The following is a 22,791-nucleotide window of genomic DNA, read 5'->3' as shown; positions in this document are numbered from 1 at the left end:
GTCATTTTTGTATTTGTAGTTTTTATTCCTATACTTCAAAATTTAAAAATTCTTAGTTTCGCAACCACTTCATTTTTCAATTGTGGGGTAGAAATTAGTGCATTTTTTGTTGGTGTGTGAGGTAGGTGTTTTCTAAGGGACATGTTCATTCATCTAAGTTAAGGATGAAATAATCAAAGGGAATCATCTAGGATTTAGTTATCGACAACTGTGCTAGAGTTTTATTGATAGAGTATTTATGAGATAATTTTAGCAATTCTTATTAGCACATCATAACACATCATGCTAGGTTTATCGCATGCATGTTTTTCATCATTGAATGTTTTTAAGTACAATAAATATACATCTAATTTTCAAGGGGTTCCACTAAGGACAACATGACCCTTACAATCCAATAGGTTTTCTAAAAATGTTTGTAATCACCACTCAAAGTCCTTCAACAATTTGTAGCATTAGAGATCAAGATGAACAAGTGTAGAAAACAATCATATCAAGTTCACAAGTTACATGTTCACTACTCTATATGAATATGATCCCCAAACACTATCAAACTTCTATATATAGTACAAAAGAATAAATATATAAGACTTTACAAATGAAATGATACCATGAATTAAAAAAACTATATAAAAGTTAATATCTTTCATTTAATCAATTTATGACTTACATATATAAAAACATCTGATCATCGTATATTGAAGTAATCCATCTCATGAGATATTATAATCTAAATCAATTATTATGCAAACCATTCTTCAGAATATGATAAATCCAAGTGAGTAATTTATTAGTTTGAAGTAAGCAAAGTCAATAAACGGAAGATCTGGAAGAAGTTTGATCAGCCCCATAAAAGGAGTTTGACAAGGTCCTAATGTGAATTCCTTGTTTGTCATTGGCATGCAAGTCTCCCGTTTATGACTGGATTCAGAATCTTTGCTTCTCTTGGAAAACCACAGTAATTAATGAATGTTTTCTAATCTCCACATGCATACCATGTATTTGGTCTAAGAGATCTGGAATGTTCGATAATTCTCAGTCAGACGTCTGACCCACTTCATAAAAACTACGGTCTCTTTTGCAGGGAGAATGAAGTTTTTTCTTCTGATTTAGATTGTTCTGTTTGACTTATAACAAACCTGCAGTTTAACCCATGCTTCATATGTGAGATTAAATAAGTGCTTTAGTTTGTAATACCACCCAACATTTTCCTTTAACAACTTATCCAAGAGAATGAGATATTAATGGAAAACTAATACAGTGTCATGGAAGAGCTTTGAAAAGTAGATAAATTTTGATTATAAATATGTATAAAATTCTATCATTGACTTCTTTAAATTGTATATTAAATGAGTTATCTAAGGAGACAAGATTTGGTAAAATTGTAGGCTCCTTAATCTAGATCGACAAAAGAAGAATTGATAATGGAAGAACTGGAGATTTGTTAATAATATTATTCTTGATCTTATAAACTATGGAAGCATCGACATTGTAGGAGAGCTATTTGTGTAAATGCCTCCAAGAGACGTCATTCAAGCAATGAAATGAAATATTTCAAAATACCAATATGGCTGTACATTATTATTAGCATTTGATGTCCATAAAAGAGCTGCCTTGTTGATTCCTTTTCATACAATTTATAAATTTGAAATGGGGTCAGTTTCTCTTGATAAACATATAAATCCCCACCAAAAACATTATTGATAATAAACATATAAATCCCCACCAAAGACATTATTGAGAGGCAGATGAAGAAGTGGAGGAGGAAGAAGAAGAGGACAAGGGATTTATTATTCCAAGGGGCACAATGTCCTGTAGCAATCCATCCCTACGCCCACCACCATATTCTTCTTCAACTACTCCATCCATTATAATTATATCACTCTTTTCTCTTCCAATTTGCAAAGATTCGAAGAGCCCATCTTTTTCTTTTTGTAGTTGTTGATGGGCGGCTGCCATGGCAGGAGAGTTGGATGAATTTTTAAAGCTTTCATTCCATATAGTTTCTGTCACAGCTTTCCTCTTGATTATCCTTTCATATATGTTGTTTTCTGGCTGACGAAGAGAATAGTTGGGTTGTTGGGTAATCTGCATTAATGGGGAGTAAGAATAATGGAGATGGAGACCTTCATAAGTGATGGTCAGTGTTTGGGGATCTTCAACGCACTTCTCCACCTGCTTCTTTGCTCTACACTTTGGACTTGTGCATCTGTAGTAACTCCTGCTCATTCATATAATATTTTTCAAAATTAGATCTTTTAATCAATATTTTGGATCACATTCAATAGTTCATCATAGAATATGAAGATCAAATGGTTTTGGTTTAATCAGTTAAGTTACTGAATTCACTTGTGTTTGATTTTCTATACATTTTCTATCATGGAAAAGAGAAAAGTGCGTTATGATGCTTGAGTGAGTTATCTTGTTAACCAATTGGGTTAAGCAGAAAAGACTGTTTCTTGATCAACTGCATTTGATTTACAATCAAATATTTCAGATCACACTCAACAAATCTTCCATCATAAAGAAGAAAAAAGATGTTACTAATAACAAATGAACTTTCTTGTTAATCAATGAAGTTAAATAGAAAAGATTGTTTCTTGATTCAATTGCATTTGGTTTTCAATATCAAATACACCCAATAATATATTGTCATAAAGAAGAAAAAGACATTTAGCAGATCAAACTTGTTAACCAATGAAGTTAAACAGAAAATATTGTTTCTTAATTTGATTTTCTTATTTCTATTACTGTTCAGATCACATTCAATGATCTCTTATAAGACAGAAAAATATGTTATGATTGTAAAATGAATTTCTTGTTATCCACTGAACTTAAACAGAAAATACTATTTCTAAATTCAACAATGTTTGATTTTTAATGGAACATTCCAAATCACACTAAATAATCTATCACCATAAAGAAGAAAAATACTTTAATCAATGAAACTAAACAGAAAATATTATTTCTAAATTCAACAATGTTTAATTTTTTATAGAACATTTTCAAATCACACTCAATAATCTATCACCATAAAGAAGAAAACTATGAAATTAATAAAGAAAAGAATATTTCTGAATTCAACTGCGTTTCATTTCAACAGATATTTCAGATCATACTAAATAAGCTATCAAATCATAAGTAAAAAAAACATTATAAAGACTCAAAAAGTATCTGCAATCTAATTATTATAATGAAATATAGCAGATAGAAATTCAAAGGCTATACCTAGGGTAGGGGCTGTTCTTTATGGCCTTCTGCCCATACTTCCTCCATTTGTAACCGTCATCCTTATGATTCTCTGGGCATCTTATCTTGAGTAAATAGTTTGCCTCACTTTTGGGTGGATGCAATTTTCTATACAGCAACTCATTTCTGAAATTCACAGCAGCCCCATGTTAGCATAGTCAAGAAACCAAAAATCCATGTTAGTATAGTAAAAAAGATGAACCGTATAAACCGAATCATATGTAGTTCATAAATTAAGATTCAAAATCTATAACAAAATGACCTTTCTTACATTGAAATTAGGCAAGAGTTTACAACACAATAGTAAAGTGTGAGCCTCGTCTACTTGAACTTAACTAATAATAATAATCACAATAAATAACAATAATAATTAACCTTGACTTCAGCCTATTACTGCAGCTACTTCTAATATAATTTAAAATACTTACATTGAACTGGGAAAACTCCGATAGGAATCCAGAGAAGATGTCCCATGATAAGAGCTAAACCCAGAATTTTGAGTCTCAGGAGGGCCATTCTTTTCCATCACAAAGTTTCCAAAAAGTTGTCTTTTTGAAATGGGCAATGTACTTTTTGCATTTTCTTGAGGTGATGGGGAAACTGGTAAGCTATAACTTTCGGAACACGAGGTTAAGCTGAGCTGAGAAGGAGAGGCTTTAGTACAAAGAGAGTTAAACATGGTGAAGGAATCAGCAAATGAGGCAGCTGAAACATCAGCATTATGATGATTTTCTCCACCATAAATTGATAATGGAGACTCCGAGTCCTGAAAAATTGGCCCTGAATAGGTACTCTCTTCTCCACAGCCTTCCAAATCAAAAACATTTGGGGTAGATTCATCATAAACATTCATGCAAGAATCAGAAAAATCATCAAACTTGTAAGAATCATAACTAGTAATTTCCTTCATCCTCTGAAGAACATCGTCATCCATGGTGAACAAAAGAAGAAACCCAATTCAAAAGGTTGAGACCAGAAAGCTAAGGAGAATGAGCAAGGATCTTGGTATAAAACTAGGGGCCAAAGAAAAAGCCCATGAAAAGAGAGATAAGGATGACATTTGTTTCATATGGGGAACATCTTGTGGAATTATCTGCCACATTATGGTTTGTCAAACTACACGAGGTTAATTATTGAAGCCTTTGACTTGCAAATTTATTAATGGCGTCAGAGGCCCACAAGACAAAACATGCAGATCAAAAAGATTAATTTTTTTCCTCTTTTTGAGTTTTGTCTTGCTTTGGGCTCACGAAATTTCGCTTGAAAAGAGAAGAGGGCAAACAGTTGACCTGCCAGATTCGAACAATGGGTCTCCCTCGCACTTAATGATGTTTGTATCTTTGTCTCAATTTGTTGGGATCTGAAAAACTTTCCAAATCTACATGAAATAATCCACCTAATTCACCATAACCATGGAAATTCTTTGCAGACTGACTCAAATTGAGGGATGGTTCAGATGCCCACCAAGCTCTCTGAAATGAATCTGAGCCGCTGCTGTGATTTATGAGAGTTTCCGGATTCAAGATACCAAAACAGAGATGTACTCATGTTTTTTCGATTGATGGTTTTAACCTAATTTTCAATTAACGTGTTGACTTGTGGACAGATGGTGATGTCTGCCTGCTTTGTTCAAAGTCAACTCGTCCATAGCCATGCGACTAAGAATCTGCTCGAAAATTGGTAAGCTGTAGGAAATTCCTGCCATTTTCTAAGGCTTTAAATGAAAAAGAATCCGAGCTATAAGTGGACAGCAGAATGAATTAGTCCCATTTTTTATAATAAAAAATTGGATAAACTTTTTTATAAAATGTAGAGGACGAGATTCAGCAGCTCACCTCACGCTAATTTCATGTCTCTAGATTTTCTAAATCGTAAGTCAAATTATGCCAATTTTTTGAGTGCACCGCCGTAGGTGATTGAAGAGCTTAAAGTGAAGAGGTTGTGGAGTGCAAAGTAGTCAAAAAGTATCATTTTAAACACTTGGCCCATACTTGTTATGTTCACCCCCAAATAGTTGCTATTCAAAAAAGTAATGTACTTGTGCCACAAATGGACCACTCAGCAACCAAGAAAGCTAAAATATGATCAGTTATTAGTACATGTGTTATCATTTTTGGGGGCTTTTTAAAAGTGGTAATTGGGGGGTATCTATCACAAAACCCTCACGGTCATTGGACCCCTTAACTGTTACTGGGTCTCTTCCCTTTAATGTGATGTTGGTACAATATGCATCTTAATGCACTGAGGAATGAGGGGGAAATTAGACCTTTTAATCATCAACTAGCCTTTTTTGCTAGTGGAGCATGATGATGGCTTTTTCATTGAGAGTCAAGGACTTAAGTTCAATTGATTATGCCTCATACCAAAAATCAAACTCAAAAAGTATGATATAAACTTGTTGAGATGAGTTCAGAATTTATATAATCAATGAATTTTTTTTGCTATAGGAGCACGGTGATGCATTTTCGATTCAGAGTTAAGGACTAGAGTCCAATTAATTACACTATCTAGCAAGATTCAAAGTCCTACAAATATGATGTAAAATGTGAGGCGGATTTCGAATTTATTACATCTTCAAGTTTGTTTTGTTGTAAGATCATAATGATAACTTATGATAATGCTATCTAGATTCAAATGTAGAGTATTTTAGTCAAACTCATTGACCCATATTTCATAAGGAGTGGCTCGCAATAACCTCTCTTTCATGAGATTGAATGCATTCATTCTCATGAGATATGAGTTCTTAGGAACCACTACTCTTGAAACAAGGTTCAGTGAGTTTGACAAAAAACAACACAATGGAATCGGTTCAAACAATTATGTTGGATTTGACATCTAATAAGACATAAAAGAATATAAAAAAGAAGACCAAAATAAGGCATAAAAGAGCTAATTGGAACAATTGAATGATTAAGACATAGGGGCTCTCTCATTTTAGTGTCTGCCCAGCCACGAGATTAATTTTCCCTATATAGGGGAGACAACTCAATAGGGCTGCCTAGGCTAACTTCAGGCACTTAGAACTCCTAATCTGTATATCAAAATTTATCGATTTTTTCGACGAACCTCCGCAGGGGAATGAAGAGGTTAAACCTAACCTTTCAGCTTTTCTGCATTTACAGAGGTCTCTGTAGGACTTGTAGACTATGAGGTGGTCTAAAAGTATCATTTTAAATTGTTCGACTAGAATCTATTATGTTCAAAAAATGTGATACTGTTATGAAGATTGGATTTAACTCTATAGTTTTTGAGTCAAACTTATTGATCATGTATCATGAGTAGTGATTCACACATGAATCCATCTCTCATAATAATAGATGAAACACTTAACACTCATTGGATCTAGGTGATGCTCACAGAAATGAAAGTTAGAAGTCCATCAGAAGTTACTACCCATATTCTGATTGGTGCACACAAGCTTTTGTAAATTAAAAGTTCACTAGAAAATTATCCAAGTAAAACTTTTGACCATGATGCTCTCATGAGTTTTTGGAAAAAAAAGAGAATGGAGAGAGATGCGTTGGAATGATATGAGCCAGTAACATCAAAATCAGAGAGAGACACAGAGACTGCTGCCTCGTGCTAACGTACTGCACGTTCGCATGATTACATACTTTTTGTTTCCATGTTTCTAGAGACAGCTATGACTTGTCGTAAGCCTCTCAAACAAAGACTGTAAATCCCACCAAAACAAACATAAATTGGCGTAATTTTTATCTGTCAAAATGGAAAGCAGCCCAAGAAATACACAAAATGAGTGGATGATTTCAATAACGGGAACTTGAGTATAAAGAATTTGTCTGCTAGTATTTGAATGATACTTGTATTTTAGGGGGCATTGATTTAATTCTAGTTATTTTCGACATAAAAAGATATTCACTGGGTGTATTGCATTAGTTATTAAAAAATAATAGATTAGGAAAAAATTGTGTAAAAAATTGTTGTGGTATGAAAATTTTGATTTTTCTTATGGTCAAATGTTGTCTTATTGATTTCCCATTATAATATGTGGATGGAGTATATGAGAAAAGGGCCACTTAGTCATGCTTATTCCAATGATTCTTGGGGAAGAACACAAATTATTACCCATATTTTGATTGGTGTACACTAGCTTTTGTAAATTAGAAGTCCACTAGAAATCATCTAAGTAAACAGTCTACCCAAATAAAAAAGTAGATCAATTGTGCAACTTTATTGATGCCAATAGTAATAGACTACCTGAGCATTTGTGTAAGAGTTTAATGAATTAGTTTGCGATTTTTTGGGTTGTCAAAGAAAATGCGTAACAAGGCAATAAAGAATATATTTCAAATTACACTTTGAAATGAACATTTATTTTCCCGTGCACAAATAATGGATCCTACAACATTTGTCTATGCTATCTAGGAGCCAAACAATAGCTATAAGCAATTAAGCAACAAAATTAGGTCGAAATTTGATGCACTGTTTAGAATTTGTGGATGCACAAAACTACTTATAATGGCTCCGTACTATGCTTCCCCTAGAAAGGTAAAAGATATGGTCAATAGTTGAATTGGTAGAATACTCAAGTATTCATTAAAGGTCTTAAATTTGAGTAATGGATTGGAACCCTAAATTTGATCCATACAAATCGCATTCAATAAAGTCGATACTTTGGTATAAAAGAAACATTCATACATACATGAAATGAGAAGAGAAACAAAGATTGGTATGTTTGAGTTGGTCTAGAGAAGACATTTCCCATGTTACAATGATAATTCACTCCATACCCACCCAAAACCTAAATTAGGAACTTCAAAGAAACCAAAAAGATGATAATTAAAAGACCATTAATTTATTTCACATGTACCATTAGTGTCCCACTTGTGCCCTCAATAAGTAGAAATCGTGATTTGAAGACTTTTATTAAAGGAGTTGTGCAACTTTCTTGGTACCTATAGCAAACGACTACTCTGACGTCTTTAAGTAGATATCGTATGTCACTTCTAAATAAGTATTTGTTCACCACTGTGTGGGCAACAAATCCCAAAATGTTTGTCTTAACTAGTTAGAAACCAAAAAGGTAGCTATAAATAGTTAATATAAAGACATGAAAAAAATGTACCAAGGTTTGATGTCCATTTAAGATTTATTGGTGCACAAATTTACCCATAACAACTCCTAGTATGCATCTCCTAGTGGTAAAGAAGTTTGTTGTATTGCAAGAAGATAATAAGTTCAAGTCTTCCAAGGAATAAGTTAGGGAAGAGACCCATTTGTGCACAACTATTGGGGGCATTTGTCCACAAGTACTCAAAATATTGAGTGGAAAGTTATTGGTGCATCTTTGAGGCAACATCTAAACTCGAAACTAAAACATCGCTCTTACCAAGGGGGCACTAGTTTTTTTTTCAATCTTACCAAGTGTCCACCTAGGTAAGAGTTACATTTTAATTTAGGTTTTAGCCAATACCCATCTTTAAGGAGGTATCATGTAGCACTTTGAAATGACCACTGACAACTTCTACAAAAAAAAATACTAATACCCAAAAGCCAAGAAATATTTTTAATGCATCTACAAATACACAAAATTAGAATTTGTAGATACCAATAAATCATATATAGACCAAAAAGACAAAGTATCCAATCCATTCCCATTCCATTCTCATCTCTGTATGACACCAGACTGAAAAAGGATAAATAACCATAGATCTCGTGAGAAAGAAACCAGGGAGATTGGTACCTAAAGCAAAACAGTGATGAAGGGCTGTTTCACGTGTACGCATACCATTGGAAGATCATCTGCCACGTGGAATAATCCCCGAACTGTGTTGCGCGTTCGCCGGTTCGAGTCCCATCAGGTGCATGTACTCTGAATCAGAGATTTATATTATGTGAAAAAAAGGTACATTGGGAGTCACAAGCGTTTGAAAGGTCTCTGTATATGGCGGGGAAGCAGAGGGCTGGAATTTGCCGGCTAGAATTGCGGTTCGTTGAACAATATGACCGACTGCTAAGCATGGGAGCTGTGGGGTCCTGCTCAATAATAATGCTGAAAGACATGTACTCGCTTGGCTTTATCATCGGACGGACCGAGGCTTAGATTATTTTAGCTCTTTCACTCTTTCTATACAATACAAATATGCTCGGCTAGCAATTCGGATTGTTGGGTTGTCAATACCTCTCCTGGAGGAAGGGTACTATTAGTGGTTATAGCTAATATTTTACATTTACATTTTAAGTTTCTAAATGATGTGTCCGGTTTTGACCTCTTGTCTAAAAAATTTGTACTCAATTTACTACTTAATTTGCTTTTTGAGTAATCAAAACAAATATTTTGGGACTCGTTATGTGTATGAGTAAATGGTATTCATTCACACGTATTTAAAGGTTTGTGATAATTGCACACTACAACCATCTCAAGAATTTGCAAATCGATTCCTATATATGTTCAGCTAAGAACCGATACATTTTCGTGCTCAAATTCCTGATATGGGGTCCAGTGATATGGGGTCCAGTAAAGGTGCACAACTCCAATTCAAGTCTACAAATTTTAAATAATGAAGGGATGAGTGGATGTTGGGTGAGCAACAAGTGAATGATCATTGAAACATGAGTGGTAATAAGGCCCCTTCCCCTGTGGTTTAGGTATAGACGAGGATTATATTCATTGGTAGTAGAATATTTCTCTTGATCTCGAATTCAAATCTTGTAGAGATAGAATATGTATTGTTTAGCACGGTCTCCTAATTTGAGTACAAGGTAGTCTCATATTACTACAAGGTAGTCCCATATTACTGTAAGTCATACGTAGATCCAAAAAAAGATCATCTAAAATCATGGATATAAAAGGAACCATTTCCATTAAAGAGATGTAATCCCTAATAAACCATCTCTACCAAAAAATATCATACTACCACATACATCTTTTATTAATATTAGTGGCTTCAACTAACTACTATTTTTTCTTTCAAAAATATTGTAGCTACTTCATGACTTTGTATGCTTGATTGTTCTTTTCTTAACATGTTGGACATTGGTTTAATCTTCTCATTGATGAAATTCCTAAACGAGTTTTTTTTTAGAAGAATGGTTGTAAACCATTAATTGTTTTAAACTAGGTCAATGTTTTTCTAGATATGTTTTGACCCATCCAAATTAACATAATTTTTCCTTATAATCTTTCTTCCTCCATACCAATGTGTACTTTTTGGAATTAATCAAATTATTATCTTAAAGACATCTTTTAGAATCAACTTTAATTACATGTCCCGATCTCTCTTATACTTGAAATATACCATTAGATCATCATAGTAAACTATAATTATTTCATTTATGAAACTTGCAAATATAATAGTTAAAACTCTCTAAAAAGTAGAACCAATGTCAACCCAAATAAATTCTTACATAAACATAGCTATTGCAAGAGGCTGTGAATTTAATCTTATATTGTCTTTACTCTTTCACCACCACTAATTATTTCCAAATAATCTATCAATCATGACCACTAACTTTATATCAAAATACTTTTATGTAATATCTAATCCATTCTTGGGAGAGGATCATATTAGTTATCTTTAAAAGACATGACCTAAATGCTTAGGTCCACATATAATCTAATTTCCATTTTTCTTTCAAATGGGAAGAGGATTTAATATCTATTTAAATCAACAATACTTTTCTTTTTAACAACATAATTGTTTTTCAATCTCCCATAAATAAAACATAAAATTGATTGGATTTTGTGTGGTATCATTCCAACCCCATCCTTCAAATTGTAAATATCAGTACTTACACTAATGGTACCTCAATAGATTCGAAGATTAGTTTTCTAGTGTCAGGACACCATTATGTTGGCAAACTAGCTTGAAAGATCGATTAACGCATAAGCATCATTGACGAGTTAACTCTAGAGAATCATTGTCAATAGAATAGATTGACTAAGGTTAGTATGTAATATGATCAAAAAAAAATTTAATAGTTGCCACATCAAGATAAAGATTAAGTAATTGGCTAAGGCATAACAATAGCAACTTGAATAATTGCCAATGGCTGATGATTACTATTAATATTTACAAATCCATAGAAAGACTAATTGACAAACATCATTAGCTTTTGGATATTACCTATCGATCATATATTCGACCAAAGAAGGATTATTATCTATCCTTAGAGAGACACAACATTAAGACAATGATTTATATTGTTATATGAAAGATGAATAACTTTGATTAATTGCATCGAGTAAAGGAGGCTAATCAGTAAAGATACAAACCGATATGGATTAAGGACACCAATTCTAAGATGCCAACTATTTAAAAGTGGTTAAAAAAATACTTATGCAAGAAAAGACATGTCCCTTGAGATGCAACGATTTGATATGGATAGATACATGAGGAAAGGGAGGGTGGGTCACTTTGTTTGTTGTTATTTTTTTATTGAACACAACATCATTAAGGATATTGCTTTCAAATAATCAATACTTCATAAATAGTTATAGGTATTGCATCATGGTGAATATAATGTAGAAACTAGGTAGTGAAACTTAAGTAGGTAGTGATATTGGCTTTAAACATGGTAGTAAACATCCATTCTATGTATAATCTTTGTCTTTATGTTGTTAGTTATATGATATAACATGTAGGACTATACTTGGTTGTTTAAGTAATATAGTTCATTATTTGTTTATTTTTAAAAAAAATTAATTAATTTAATGATGTTTTGTTTTCATTTTGAGATTTGCTACTATATTTAGTATCACTATCTAAACTTCAAATTAGGATCTTAGGTTAATATTTTTTTCTATGACTTTGTGGTGATGTGTTTGTTGTGGTTGTGTGATTTCATCCCACATGCCTTAGCATGGAAAAAGAAGGTTGGGGTTACTAACACATATTCTCTATTTGTGTAGGAGTTTACATTGTAGACCTTGGAGGTAAAAAATATGTAGTTTCTTGGTAATGATTGTCAATTTGAATTTGTAGTTACTATTGCTTGAGTTGTGTATCATTTTCATAATTTGTCACGGGGCTAGATTTAGCTTGTGCCTAGGATGAGCCTTCTCCCTTAGAATCTCTAACCACATGCAACACTGGTGATCATTATTGGTGACACGCCTTCTAGTTTAGTCATTTTTGTTCACCTAAACTATGCCTTACCCCCAATCTTCATCAAATGTCCACACACCCGATTGACTACCATAAGCCCCTTTGGAATAGAAGTGCATGTCGAACCTCCATAGTTCTAACTCCTTTGTTGCACCTTTCACAGATCCTCAAGCTCCAAGCTCTACTCCTTTTCAACCCATGTTGAACCCCTTAGTACTTAGCCCTTAATGTCTTTGCCTTGGCACCCCCATAAGACAACCTTACTCCAACATCAACCAAATGTGATCTCAACTCCTCGAGTCTCTTGATCGCCCTTAATCTCTAATATGCCACTCCTCAATTGCTTAGATCTACCAAAGCTCCCCTTGTCTAACTATACATGCTGCCTAAGTTATGGACTACACAATTACACCAAGACTCACCATGACTCCCTTGTTGAATAATTCATCCAACGTGAGTGACTTAGACCACTGATTCCTCCCTCTCTCCTAATGCATACTTCCAAAGCATACACGACACTACCAAAGAACCTTAGAACATCCTTGAGTCCTTCAATTCAATCTTGCATGATAATGTAAGCATACCCCTTTGTCTCCAAAACTTCTCTTTCCATGTTTGTCTTCCCCATCTCACCATAAACCTTGAAGTGCCAACCTTTGTTCCCATGGAACTATTGACTACCTTAGCTAGACACTAAATCCAAACACTAAGCCTCAACTGTCTCGACACCATGTCTTAGTCTACATGCCATGTGGGTGAATACCTTTTTACTCTTACATCTACTACACTCAAACCAACCCCCATGCACATATGATATAGTCATACAAGGATTTAGGTATTTTTAACAAGCAAGCATGCAACCAAGGTGAATATGAAGATATTACATCTTCCCTTTTTTTAACCTCATCGATATCAAGTGCATTTATTAATTTTGTAAACCCCAATTTTGTTGTATACAAAACAAATAAATTAGGTGCATTTATCAATATATATATATATATATATATATATATATATATATATATATATATATATATATATATATATATATATATATATATATATATATATATATATATATATATATATATATATATATATATATATATATATATATATATATATATATATATATATATATATATATATATATATATATATATATATATATATATATATATATATATGAATATTTAATCATAATACATTTCAACAAATGAATTTAAATTGTATTGAACTATCTTCTATCACTAGGTGTTTGAGAGAATATCTTTTTCTACCTCAAAGTACTAGAGGATGGCATTCTCACACGAGATGTCCTCGAGGAGAGTAGAGTAAAATAACAAAAAAAAATCAACATAAGATAACAGAACATGGATTTAATATATCACCTAAGTCAAAAATATCTAAATTTAAATGGTACCACAAAGCAATTTGGCCAAAGTCAATGGTTAAAAGCATGATATCAAGTTTAGACATCTTAGCCCTTGACAAGCCCTATAAAATACCAAGTAATGATACATATATATTAACAAAAGATATGTTGAGACAAGTGTATTATTATATTTTTAACAAATCTACAAAATCCTTACCTCTAGTGGTGAAAATACTCATGACTATGGAGTCAACTAAAAAATACATGGCATACTCCCACCACTTGTTGCACCTTGAAATGCATTCTATTTGTATGTCACTTTAAATTGTTCTAAAAATAAAAATAAATTATTTGATTTTATAAGATTTAGTCACTTAGATGATAAAGTTTCAGATTTTCATGATTTCTTTTCATGAAATATATTTTCTTACTAGGGGTGTCTCATGCATGAGCATCCTTGGGTTCATAGAAATATTCCATCACCCAAAATATTTCCTTTTTAGTTGCTCTTGTTTAGTCATTTGCTATGTTTTTATTGGTGTTCCTTTGAGTTGTCTCTATTTTTGTTTCAAACATCAAGGTATGATTTGAACATCATGTTTTACATTCAGCTAGGTATGCACTTCAATCTAATTCTTCATAGTGGAGATATCTTGGATTCTTTCTTAGGACTATGTGTTCTTCATGTTTAATAGCTAAGTTGGGGTTTATTGATGATGGTGATTTGCAAAGCTTTGTGACATATATTTTGATGTTCCTAATCTCTTGGTCAACCTATCTATGGGATTTTGCTTTATTTCATGGTGAGTTGATTAAGATCTTAAAGATTCAAGTCCTAACCTATATTTTGATAATATATTTTTCCAATCCTAGAAAATGTGATTGATTTTGGCTAACTTGTATCTTTTGAAGGTTCTATATATTAAGGCATTTGATTATTCTTTGTAATGAATTCTTGTTAGCCCACTCTTGAAGGACTAAAGGGAGTTAGAAGCCTCAATGTTTTTTGTGAGTTTGGGCACGTAGTTAGAAGCCTAGGACATAAGCTTTCATGTTGTTTTCCATATTTATGTAAATTTGTGAATCTGTTTTTTAAGCAAATGTTTATTTTACTTTTCCTAGTTTATTATTCTTCCATTTTTTGATGTTTCTACTATGTCACCCAAGTTGCACAATTTGGATTGTCCTCTATGAGGATCCTCCTACTTCGATTATGTAATTTCAAATTTTGCATCGAGACTCACTAACATACCCATGAACTTCTCCTTGAATTCATTTGTAGTAGCAAGTTTGCTTTTAAGAATGATATTCACCCTTTTAAGTTCTTGTTCATTATGTCTAGATTCTTGTAGATCAATTTCTAGTTGTTAAACTTCATAATTTACCCTATGACATTTTTATATCTTTCTTTTAATTAGTCATCAAGGTTCTTTTCATTCTTCTTCCTTTCTTCAATCTCCTTAGTCGGCTTCATCACCATAAATTCCATCTTGTACTTTAGGAAATCCTTCTCTTATGTAATCTTCTCACATCCCTCATTCTTCTCCTTCAAGATTGATATTATCTTTTTATTTTAGTTTCTCAAAAATATATTTGATCTCATCCACGGATTTTTTCAATTGTGATCTCAATTATTGAATGAAATTTTTCAGCATCTTCTTCAACTCTAGAATCATATCTTTGGATTGATAAAGATCTTCAAGTGCAACCAAGATTTAATGTTTAATACCATTAGAATACATTAAATCACCAATAAAGATCTTCCTCAAGTTTTTATACTTCCTATGAGGCACAAGGATTTGATATCAATTGTTGGAATTAAGGAGCTATGAGAGGTGGTAGTGTTCTACAAATTTTAACCTTGTTAAGTTAATTCTTAAACCATAAACCACATGCAATGAAAAGTAAAGTATAGAAGGATAAAATAGACATCCAAAACACCATAACACCAATATTTTTATTTTGGAAACCATGTTATGTGAAAAACTACAGTGAGTATGGAACCCACAAATAACAATACTTTGCAAAAATATATAACCATGTTACATGTTTTATAAAAGGAATGTACATGCATTCAAGTTCATCGTCTAGAGATCACGTCTCAATCAAAAAAAAATCTTACTACCTATATGATTATTGTAAAATTATAGAGATTGAACTAATGCACAACATCAATAAATGCCAAAATAGTTCTAACTGAATGCAATATACAGATTTCACATACTCTATCTTTTCTTTTCTCTTATTTGGATCTTGATAAAATGTAATTTATTCATTAACAAATTCCATGAATACCAAAATGACTAAAAAAAATTATCTTATATACTTGCTAAATAATAATTTTTCATCCGCACATTAGCCTCAAGAATGTTTCACAAAATGATGAAATGTGTATATATAGCTAGCTAGTTCTACATGAAAAAAATATGGACCAAAAATAAGTGACAAAAACCTTTCCCAATGTTGTCTCAACATCCTTAAACTAAAAAATATATCATCAAAAGTGATATGATAGATTATACATGTATATAGCTTCCAGTAGGTTTGCACCTCAAAATATTGATCAAGGGTGTATGTGCTAGATCGCATTCTAAAATATTCAAGTGTCACATCCATTATCAGACTTTGTCAAATTTGCATTTTGACCTTTGGTTTGATAAAATTGAGTTATGGGAACATGTGCAATAAAATTAATTTCCATCAATGAAAACATCTAAACCCTTTGATCAATTATACTTCCCAACATATTATGCATGTAATGATGTTTGCAACAATCAAACTTGGCTCACTTTTATCGTTGTTCCCAACCCAAACTATCTTAATTATCTTCTTTTCTTTTGTTGCACCTTTACATTTTGATTCACTTTTGAATGTTTTTTTCTAACTTCATAACCAACTCTTTTGGGATATCTTGGATGTTTTTTCTTCTTCAATAATGTCATCTAAGGCATTTGTGATGCTCTCGTGCTTTAAACTCAACGGAGATCCTCTTGGTACTTCACAACTTGATTTCTCATTATAACCCCTTCATATTCCAACTCTTGACACCTCTTCTCTTTTGTGTATAAATCTGATTTTATACCATCATAAACTCTCTTTTCTTATTTTAGTTGTACTTTCAAATTCATTATATTTTCAAGATTCTTATTTAGCTGATCATGTTTATTTTCAGCTACATGTTTATATATTTTTTTTTAAATTTCCTTAGCCCACAAATTTATTCAACAAACTGCCCCATCTCTCCTTCAAATTCAACCGCAACCTCAATCTAATCTTCTTTGTCACTACTAAAGGAATTGAAACTTTTAGATTGTGTATTGCTGTCATTCTTTGACTTTGGTTCTTGCATTTAAATCAGATTGTGTCATAAATATACTTATTATTTTTCCTCTTCACTACTGTCCATATCATATTATTCATTTACCATGAGGTGCATTGTTTGCTATGGTGGAAAGACTTATTTTATCCTAAAATTTCTTCTCTTTGATTTTCACAATTTCCTCTCTTTATTTTGTGCCTTTTCTTATTCTTTTTCATCCTTTTTGTCAATTGAGAATTCGGGAAAAAAAGTGTCCCCTATATTCCCACAATTAAAGCACTTGAAGGGAATGTTTCCTCTATACTTACTTGAACCTTTCCTTAATTTTATCAAAAAAATTTCTTTGACTATATCATATTATCATCAACATTTTTTGTAACCTCCTTTCCTTTATTCTTAGTGATGAAGGTGAATTCTCTCATAGAGGTCTTATCCTTAAGTGTTCTCATCTCTATTGTTGAAAGTGAGCCAAATAATTTCTCCATGGAGAAACTTCTTAGGCACATATGTTCTTCAAATTTTTAAAGTTTTGTGTCATTCTTTTTGTCTATGATATTAAAACCTTCTTAACAATAACACCATCAGGGACATTTTCACCAAGTCCCCTTATAGCACCAATTATTTCATTCATTCTTTATAAAATAATCTATTCTCATTTTCAAACCTTCAAATTGAGCTCTAAGATTTTGTGGTTTTGCTTATTTGACTTTGATATCACCTTCATAAATTCTTTGTAGCTCATGCCAATTATTTTTCATGGATTTTTGATGCATGAATTTCACAAACTCATTATATCTAATCCATTGAGAATGACATGTTTTTCTTTAGCATCTTCTAATATTCTATATTGGTATTAGGTAGAAGGAGTTTCCAGAACATTGTAAATATTTGCTAAAGTCATCCAAAAATCATAATTGAAGGGAAGATATGTTTCTATTCTTCTAATTCATAAGTATAGTTAGTGTCATCAAATTTGTAGACTTTGATAGATGAAGACTCTTTCTTAGACATTCTATTCCTAAACCAACATCAACCCTAGCTGGAGAAAGATAACCAACAATTAACCTAATTCTCTAACACAAATTGAAGGAGCACAAATGGACCACTATGAAGGGGGTGAATCATTGCTCTTTAAAAAATTTCCTTTTTAAAACTTATCCGGAACTAATTAACTTGAGTGAGAAGCACTCATAATAAGATTATAAAACATCAAGTACAAAAAGAATATATATATATAAGGAAAACTTGTAATGAGAAAAAAACTTGGTGAAAACATTTGCTAGAATCTACTACTCTAATTTAGCCTCACTAAGTGATAAAAAAATTGATTACAATTATTTATGAACACCAACCCCTATCTTAAGAGAATCCCTATTTTATGGATGTTTATACAAAGGAGTACTTACCCCCAATCAGAGCATCCACTCTAATTAAATTGATACAATAAAAAAATATTTAATAAAGTTGAGATCTTGTTACAAAAGATGCGTTGTATCACCCTAATTTTCATATACTCATCCTTATGCTTCTACTCTATAGTACTCCTCTACTATAAATTCATTTTCTTCCCAAAAATAAAAGGAACTATGTATTGTTCCATATTTCATGCACTTGATGCTACAGAAAACTTGTTTCCACAAGAGTCACTATTTTAAAAACTTTTTCTTACCTCTTCTTTAAACAAAGTGCATACCCAAATTTTCTTCTTCTATTATTACTCATTTTGAAACACACTTCTGATTTTCATTCCTTCTTTACTCTATCCACCCTATCTCATAAAAGACTCAATCTTCCATACAAGCTAAAAAATTTGCATTTACCCATGACCTCTTCTCTTTTCCTCTCTATTATTTATCTTTATAATTTTCTCTACTATTTATTCTGTCAAAATCTAATATCCTTTCTTGATTTTATCAGACAATAGTGTATTAATTCAAGCTAGTATATTCCCAATGACATTCAATTTGTGTTGATATGTTTTCCTCATATCTACAACCTCAAAAATTAAATGTGTGACTTCCTTGATTTGGAATTGTGGTTTGTAAATTGGTGTCTTTAAAGGAAAATTGTCCATAGATGAAAACATGTCCTTTTTCTTGCCAAAAATTTCTTCCACTTATGGTCAAATAGTTCGCATGCATGTATTTTATCGTACAAAAAAGATATGCAATTGTCTAAGTTCCTTGAGGATCAAAGTGTCTTTCATATCAAGCCTTCAAAGTGACTATCAAAACTCTCATTATATTCCAAAGGCTCCTACTTGGACCAGTTACCAATAGACCTATAATAAATTCCATTGACCACCAAAACTATTTCAAAACTGTCAAAATTAGAAACCACAAAAAATGAGAAAAGAGACAAGATTTATCTTGGTTCACCATAAATGTGGCTACCTCCACATTAAAGTGAAAATTCAATCTTTTATTCAGTCATTGTAGCTTACAACTTGATTACATAGGGTTTTCCCCTCATATTTATGCATAGTCTTCAAAAGAAGACAAAGGGAAAATGATGGGAAAATGAAAGGAAGAGTTAAGGAAGAAGAAATGAACAATTGGACTTCACATCCACCAATCTCCCATTTGAAGTTCAACTTATGTTGAAACCTCACATTTGAACAACCTACCACTTAAATTCTATTTTCCCTTACCAATCCCATGGTAATAAATTGTCAAAAGAAAACCTTCATAGCTAGAATAACAAACACAACTAGTTTCTAATCACTTCTAACTAATCATAAAATATTAGTAGATTTATAACCACACAACCATCCCATAGAATAAATTACCATACATACCATCTTCCAACAAAACATATCAAAAAATTATTGATGTAAAAAAATTAGAAGACCATTATAGAAAAATCTAAATTGCATGAGCAATGTCAACTATAATCTGACTCAATTTACTAATCAACACATAAAAGGTGTGGCATTAAATTATGATGATTTTAAAATCTCAACCAACTTGCTAAAAAATCTCACATGACATCTTTGAGGACCTCATGAAGAAACCACATATAGTTGTTGAAAAATAATGAAGTTCAACAACAATATATGACCTCAAAAATTCTTGGAAGGAATACCCATGCAAACCTTAACTCATCCTTCTACCGACACCGCCAAGTGCCCAATTGTATCAAGTATGATCTCATTTACCTCCTCATATGAGAGCATTTACAACTCCCAAACATCATGGATGAAAGACCCTATAAAAAAGAAGATCAAACTCTAAACATTCCAAAACTAGGAATCGTCTTAAACCATCTCCTAAACTCGTTTGTAAAAGGAGATAAATTTTATCGAGTAGACCAAGCATGGGGAGTGAGATTACTCCTCTAGGATACACCAATTCTTAATGAATATTCTCCAAGAAGAATCTCCACTCAGTCCATAATGAATTCACATCCATCCATAGGTGTAGGCTAATTGGTCTTCATGGTGAAGCCTCCAAAGAGAAATTGTCTCAAAAAATATTCTAAGCCAAGAGAATTATAGCTTCACCCAAGCCTCTTAGTTTTTAATAGAACCAATATGGCCAACCCCCCAATGTACTTGATACCAAGAGCACTAACCAAACTAGTTATCAAAAACTCCTAGTGTACATCTGCATAACCTAGGAATGCAACATGACAACTTGATCTCCACAAATCAAAACTTCATGCTCTAAAGAGTGAAACCTGTCAAGAGAACCCATATTATGCCAACACTCTAATATAGAATCAAGAGATCACTCTGACATAATAACATACATCTCCAATCACATGGAGGAAACTGCCTCATGAAAAGAAGAATCTTACTACCAAATTAGAACTCTTGTTTCAATGTGATACTAAACTAGTCATTCTATTAAAAATTAATTCTAAAAAATGATACCAATCATCACACTCAACAATGATACCAGAAGCTACAATTTTCCCATAATCTGCAAAAGCAAGGCCAAAACCCAGAACTATATCCTTTAGCATCTTTATATCTAAATTTCATCTTTGAATTATTTCAAATAGAACACAATGATAATACTATGGAAGAACCAAATTCCTTCTCTTAGAAAAAAATATCATGGCATCTCCATATCATCAAGTAGCTCAGAACAATGAAATGGACATTGATAGTCCAAACACACAACCCGTGCATATATATTCAAGGGTTGAGAGTGGTGTATGATCTCCATGTCAAAATGCAATCTCCCATAGTATTTTGTGGGTGATGACCAAGAAACCAACATTGACTATCACACAATGTTGGTGAGTAGGTTTCAATCCACCCACTCATACCTCTAGTGCATGCCTCTAACTCCATCATGTGCTTTTTACTAAGAGCTTGGCTTACTTGTACCACAACTTTACAATGCTCCACATAGAAACTCTTGTATGTGTGAAAATGCGGCCTATGCTAACACACACACTTCAACATGGTCATTGTATGCAGATTCATCTCGAAATGAACATTGGATTATTCATCCAAAAATCAACCTGCAAAGTGACCTGTTGCCTTCTATCTAAAGGGAATTGCTTGTCAGATATCCTCAGATTCGAGGTGTTTAAGCAACCAAACCCTGTAAGAACGAAGGATTTGAATGCAATTTAAGCTATATGAATGTGAAAGTAATCTAGATGAAGTGCAAGCAATTAAACTAAAAAATAAAAGACATTAAGCTAAAAATGTATGCATTATTAAGCTAGATGAATTTAAACTAAGAATGTAAGATGTATGTAAAAATATGAGCAAATGTGAGTATGAATTCCAGCAGCAATTCGATGCAAATTCTCATTCAACCTCCTCCCAAAATGAAGAGATGAGGGTCTCTTAAATAGACTTTCCTGGAATCCATCGACGGTTGAGATCAATTTCAATCAACGGTCAGGATTAAAGGTGAAGTTCAGTCATAAAAGGAGATTCCCAAATTAAAGAGAGTTAACAGATTTAATTTGAGTAAAATAAGGAGTTAACTAATTCAATTTGAGTAGAAAAAGGAGTTAACTAATTCAATTTGAGTAGAAAAAGGAGTTAACTGATTTAACTTATTTTTGATCAATAGTGAACTGGAAATTTCCCTTTTTTGAACTGAAGAGAGATTTTGGTGAAATATTTAATTTAATAAAATGAGATATGCTCTCATAATTACCTTTTCTATTTAATTAAATAATCTTTTAATTAATTTAGAGGCACTTTTCTTATTTAATTAAATAACTTCATTTAATTAATTAGGAATGACTTCCCATTTAATTAAATAACTTTGTTTAATTAATTAGAAGTAAGTTCTCCATTTAATTAAATAATTTTGTTTAATTAATTAAAATAGGCACATTTATTAAATTAAATAAATTTAATTCTGTAGTACATTAGCCTTTAGGATATAATTTAATTTAATTAAAGTATAAATACTTAATAATTTAATTAAATATTAATCAATAGGTTTAAGGTGACTAATATGAGTAAATACTATAGGAATTAAATAATAAGCATGATGAATGCAGATTTAGGTTTTCTACATTTGACAATTAAGTCAAGTAGCGAGTAGCAGAATAAGAATTGCCTATTAGAATAGGTCTTAGGATTGATCAGAAATAGACCAGAATTGGTATCATGGCAATGAGCCAATTTTGGGGTATTACATTTTACCCCTCTTTGAATGAATGTGCGAGCAACACGTTCAATTCAAAGAAAATCAGAAAGCATGATGTAAAGATGAGATTGGTTTCGAAGTTGATGACACATAGACCAATTGATAAGCTTTTAAGGACTATCTCTAGAACAGAGCTTAATCCAAAGGAATCCAAGT

The 22,791-nt window shown here is 32.2% G+C and overlaps 1 protein-coding gene across 2 annotated transcripts; it reads right to left on the bottom strand.

The window, feature by feature from the left end:
• Positions 1–1,422: 1,422 nt before the first annotated feature.
• On the bottom strand, positions 1,423–4,290 carry LOC149549174 (uncharacterized). Of its 2 annotated transcripts, XM_089794873.1 has the most exons (4): positions 4,141–4,290; positions 3,675–4,053; positions 3,226–3,372; positions 1,423–2,218 (listed from the first exon to the last, which is right to left on the bottom strand). In XM_089794873.1, the coding sequence occupies exons 1-4, from the start codon at positions 4,178–4,180 to the stop codon at positions 1,732–1,734; spliced, it is 1,053 nt and encodes a 350-aa protein (XP_089650999.1). In that variant the 5' UTR covers positions 4,181–4,290; the 3' UTR covers positions 1,423–1,731. The 2 variants fall into 2 exon arrangements, with proteins under 2 accessions (XP_089650999.1, XP_089650998.1); XM_089794872.1 differs by having other exon boundaries at positions 3,675–4,290.
• Positions 4,291–22,791: the final 18,501 nt, after the last annotated feature.

This window comes from Cupressus sempervirens, chromosome 7 (genome assembly GCF_028749045.1).
Source record: "Cupressus sempervirens isolate cs-2001-9-10 chromosome 7, ASM2874904v1, whole genome shotgun sequence".
NCBI lineage: Eukaryota > Viridiplantae > Streptophyta > Pinopsida > Cupressales > Cupressaceae > Cupressus > Cupressus sempervirens.
The sequence above is the reverse complement of the archived record's forward strand: the minus strand, read 5'-3'. Positions and strand labels throughout refer to the sequence as shown.

Bases quoted from the DNA above. Each gene is read 5' to 3' on its own strand.
- LOC149549174 (XM_089794872.1), bottom strand. From the start codon at position 4,180: ATGGATGACGATGTTCTTCAGAGGATGAAGGAAATTACTAGTTATGAT. The intron at 3,373-3,674 runs GTAAGTATTTTA...TGTGAATTTCAG, and splicing joins CGGAGTTTTCCCAGTTCAAT to AAATGAGTTGCTGTATAGAA. The intron at 2,219-3,225 runs GTATAGCCTTTG...ATGAATGAGCAG, and splicing joins AAGAACAGCCCCTACCCTAG to GAGTTACTACAGATGCACAA.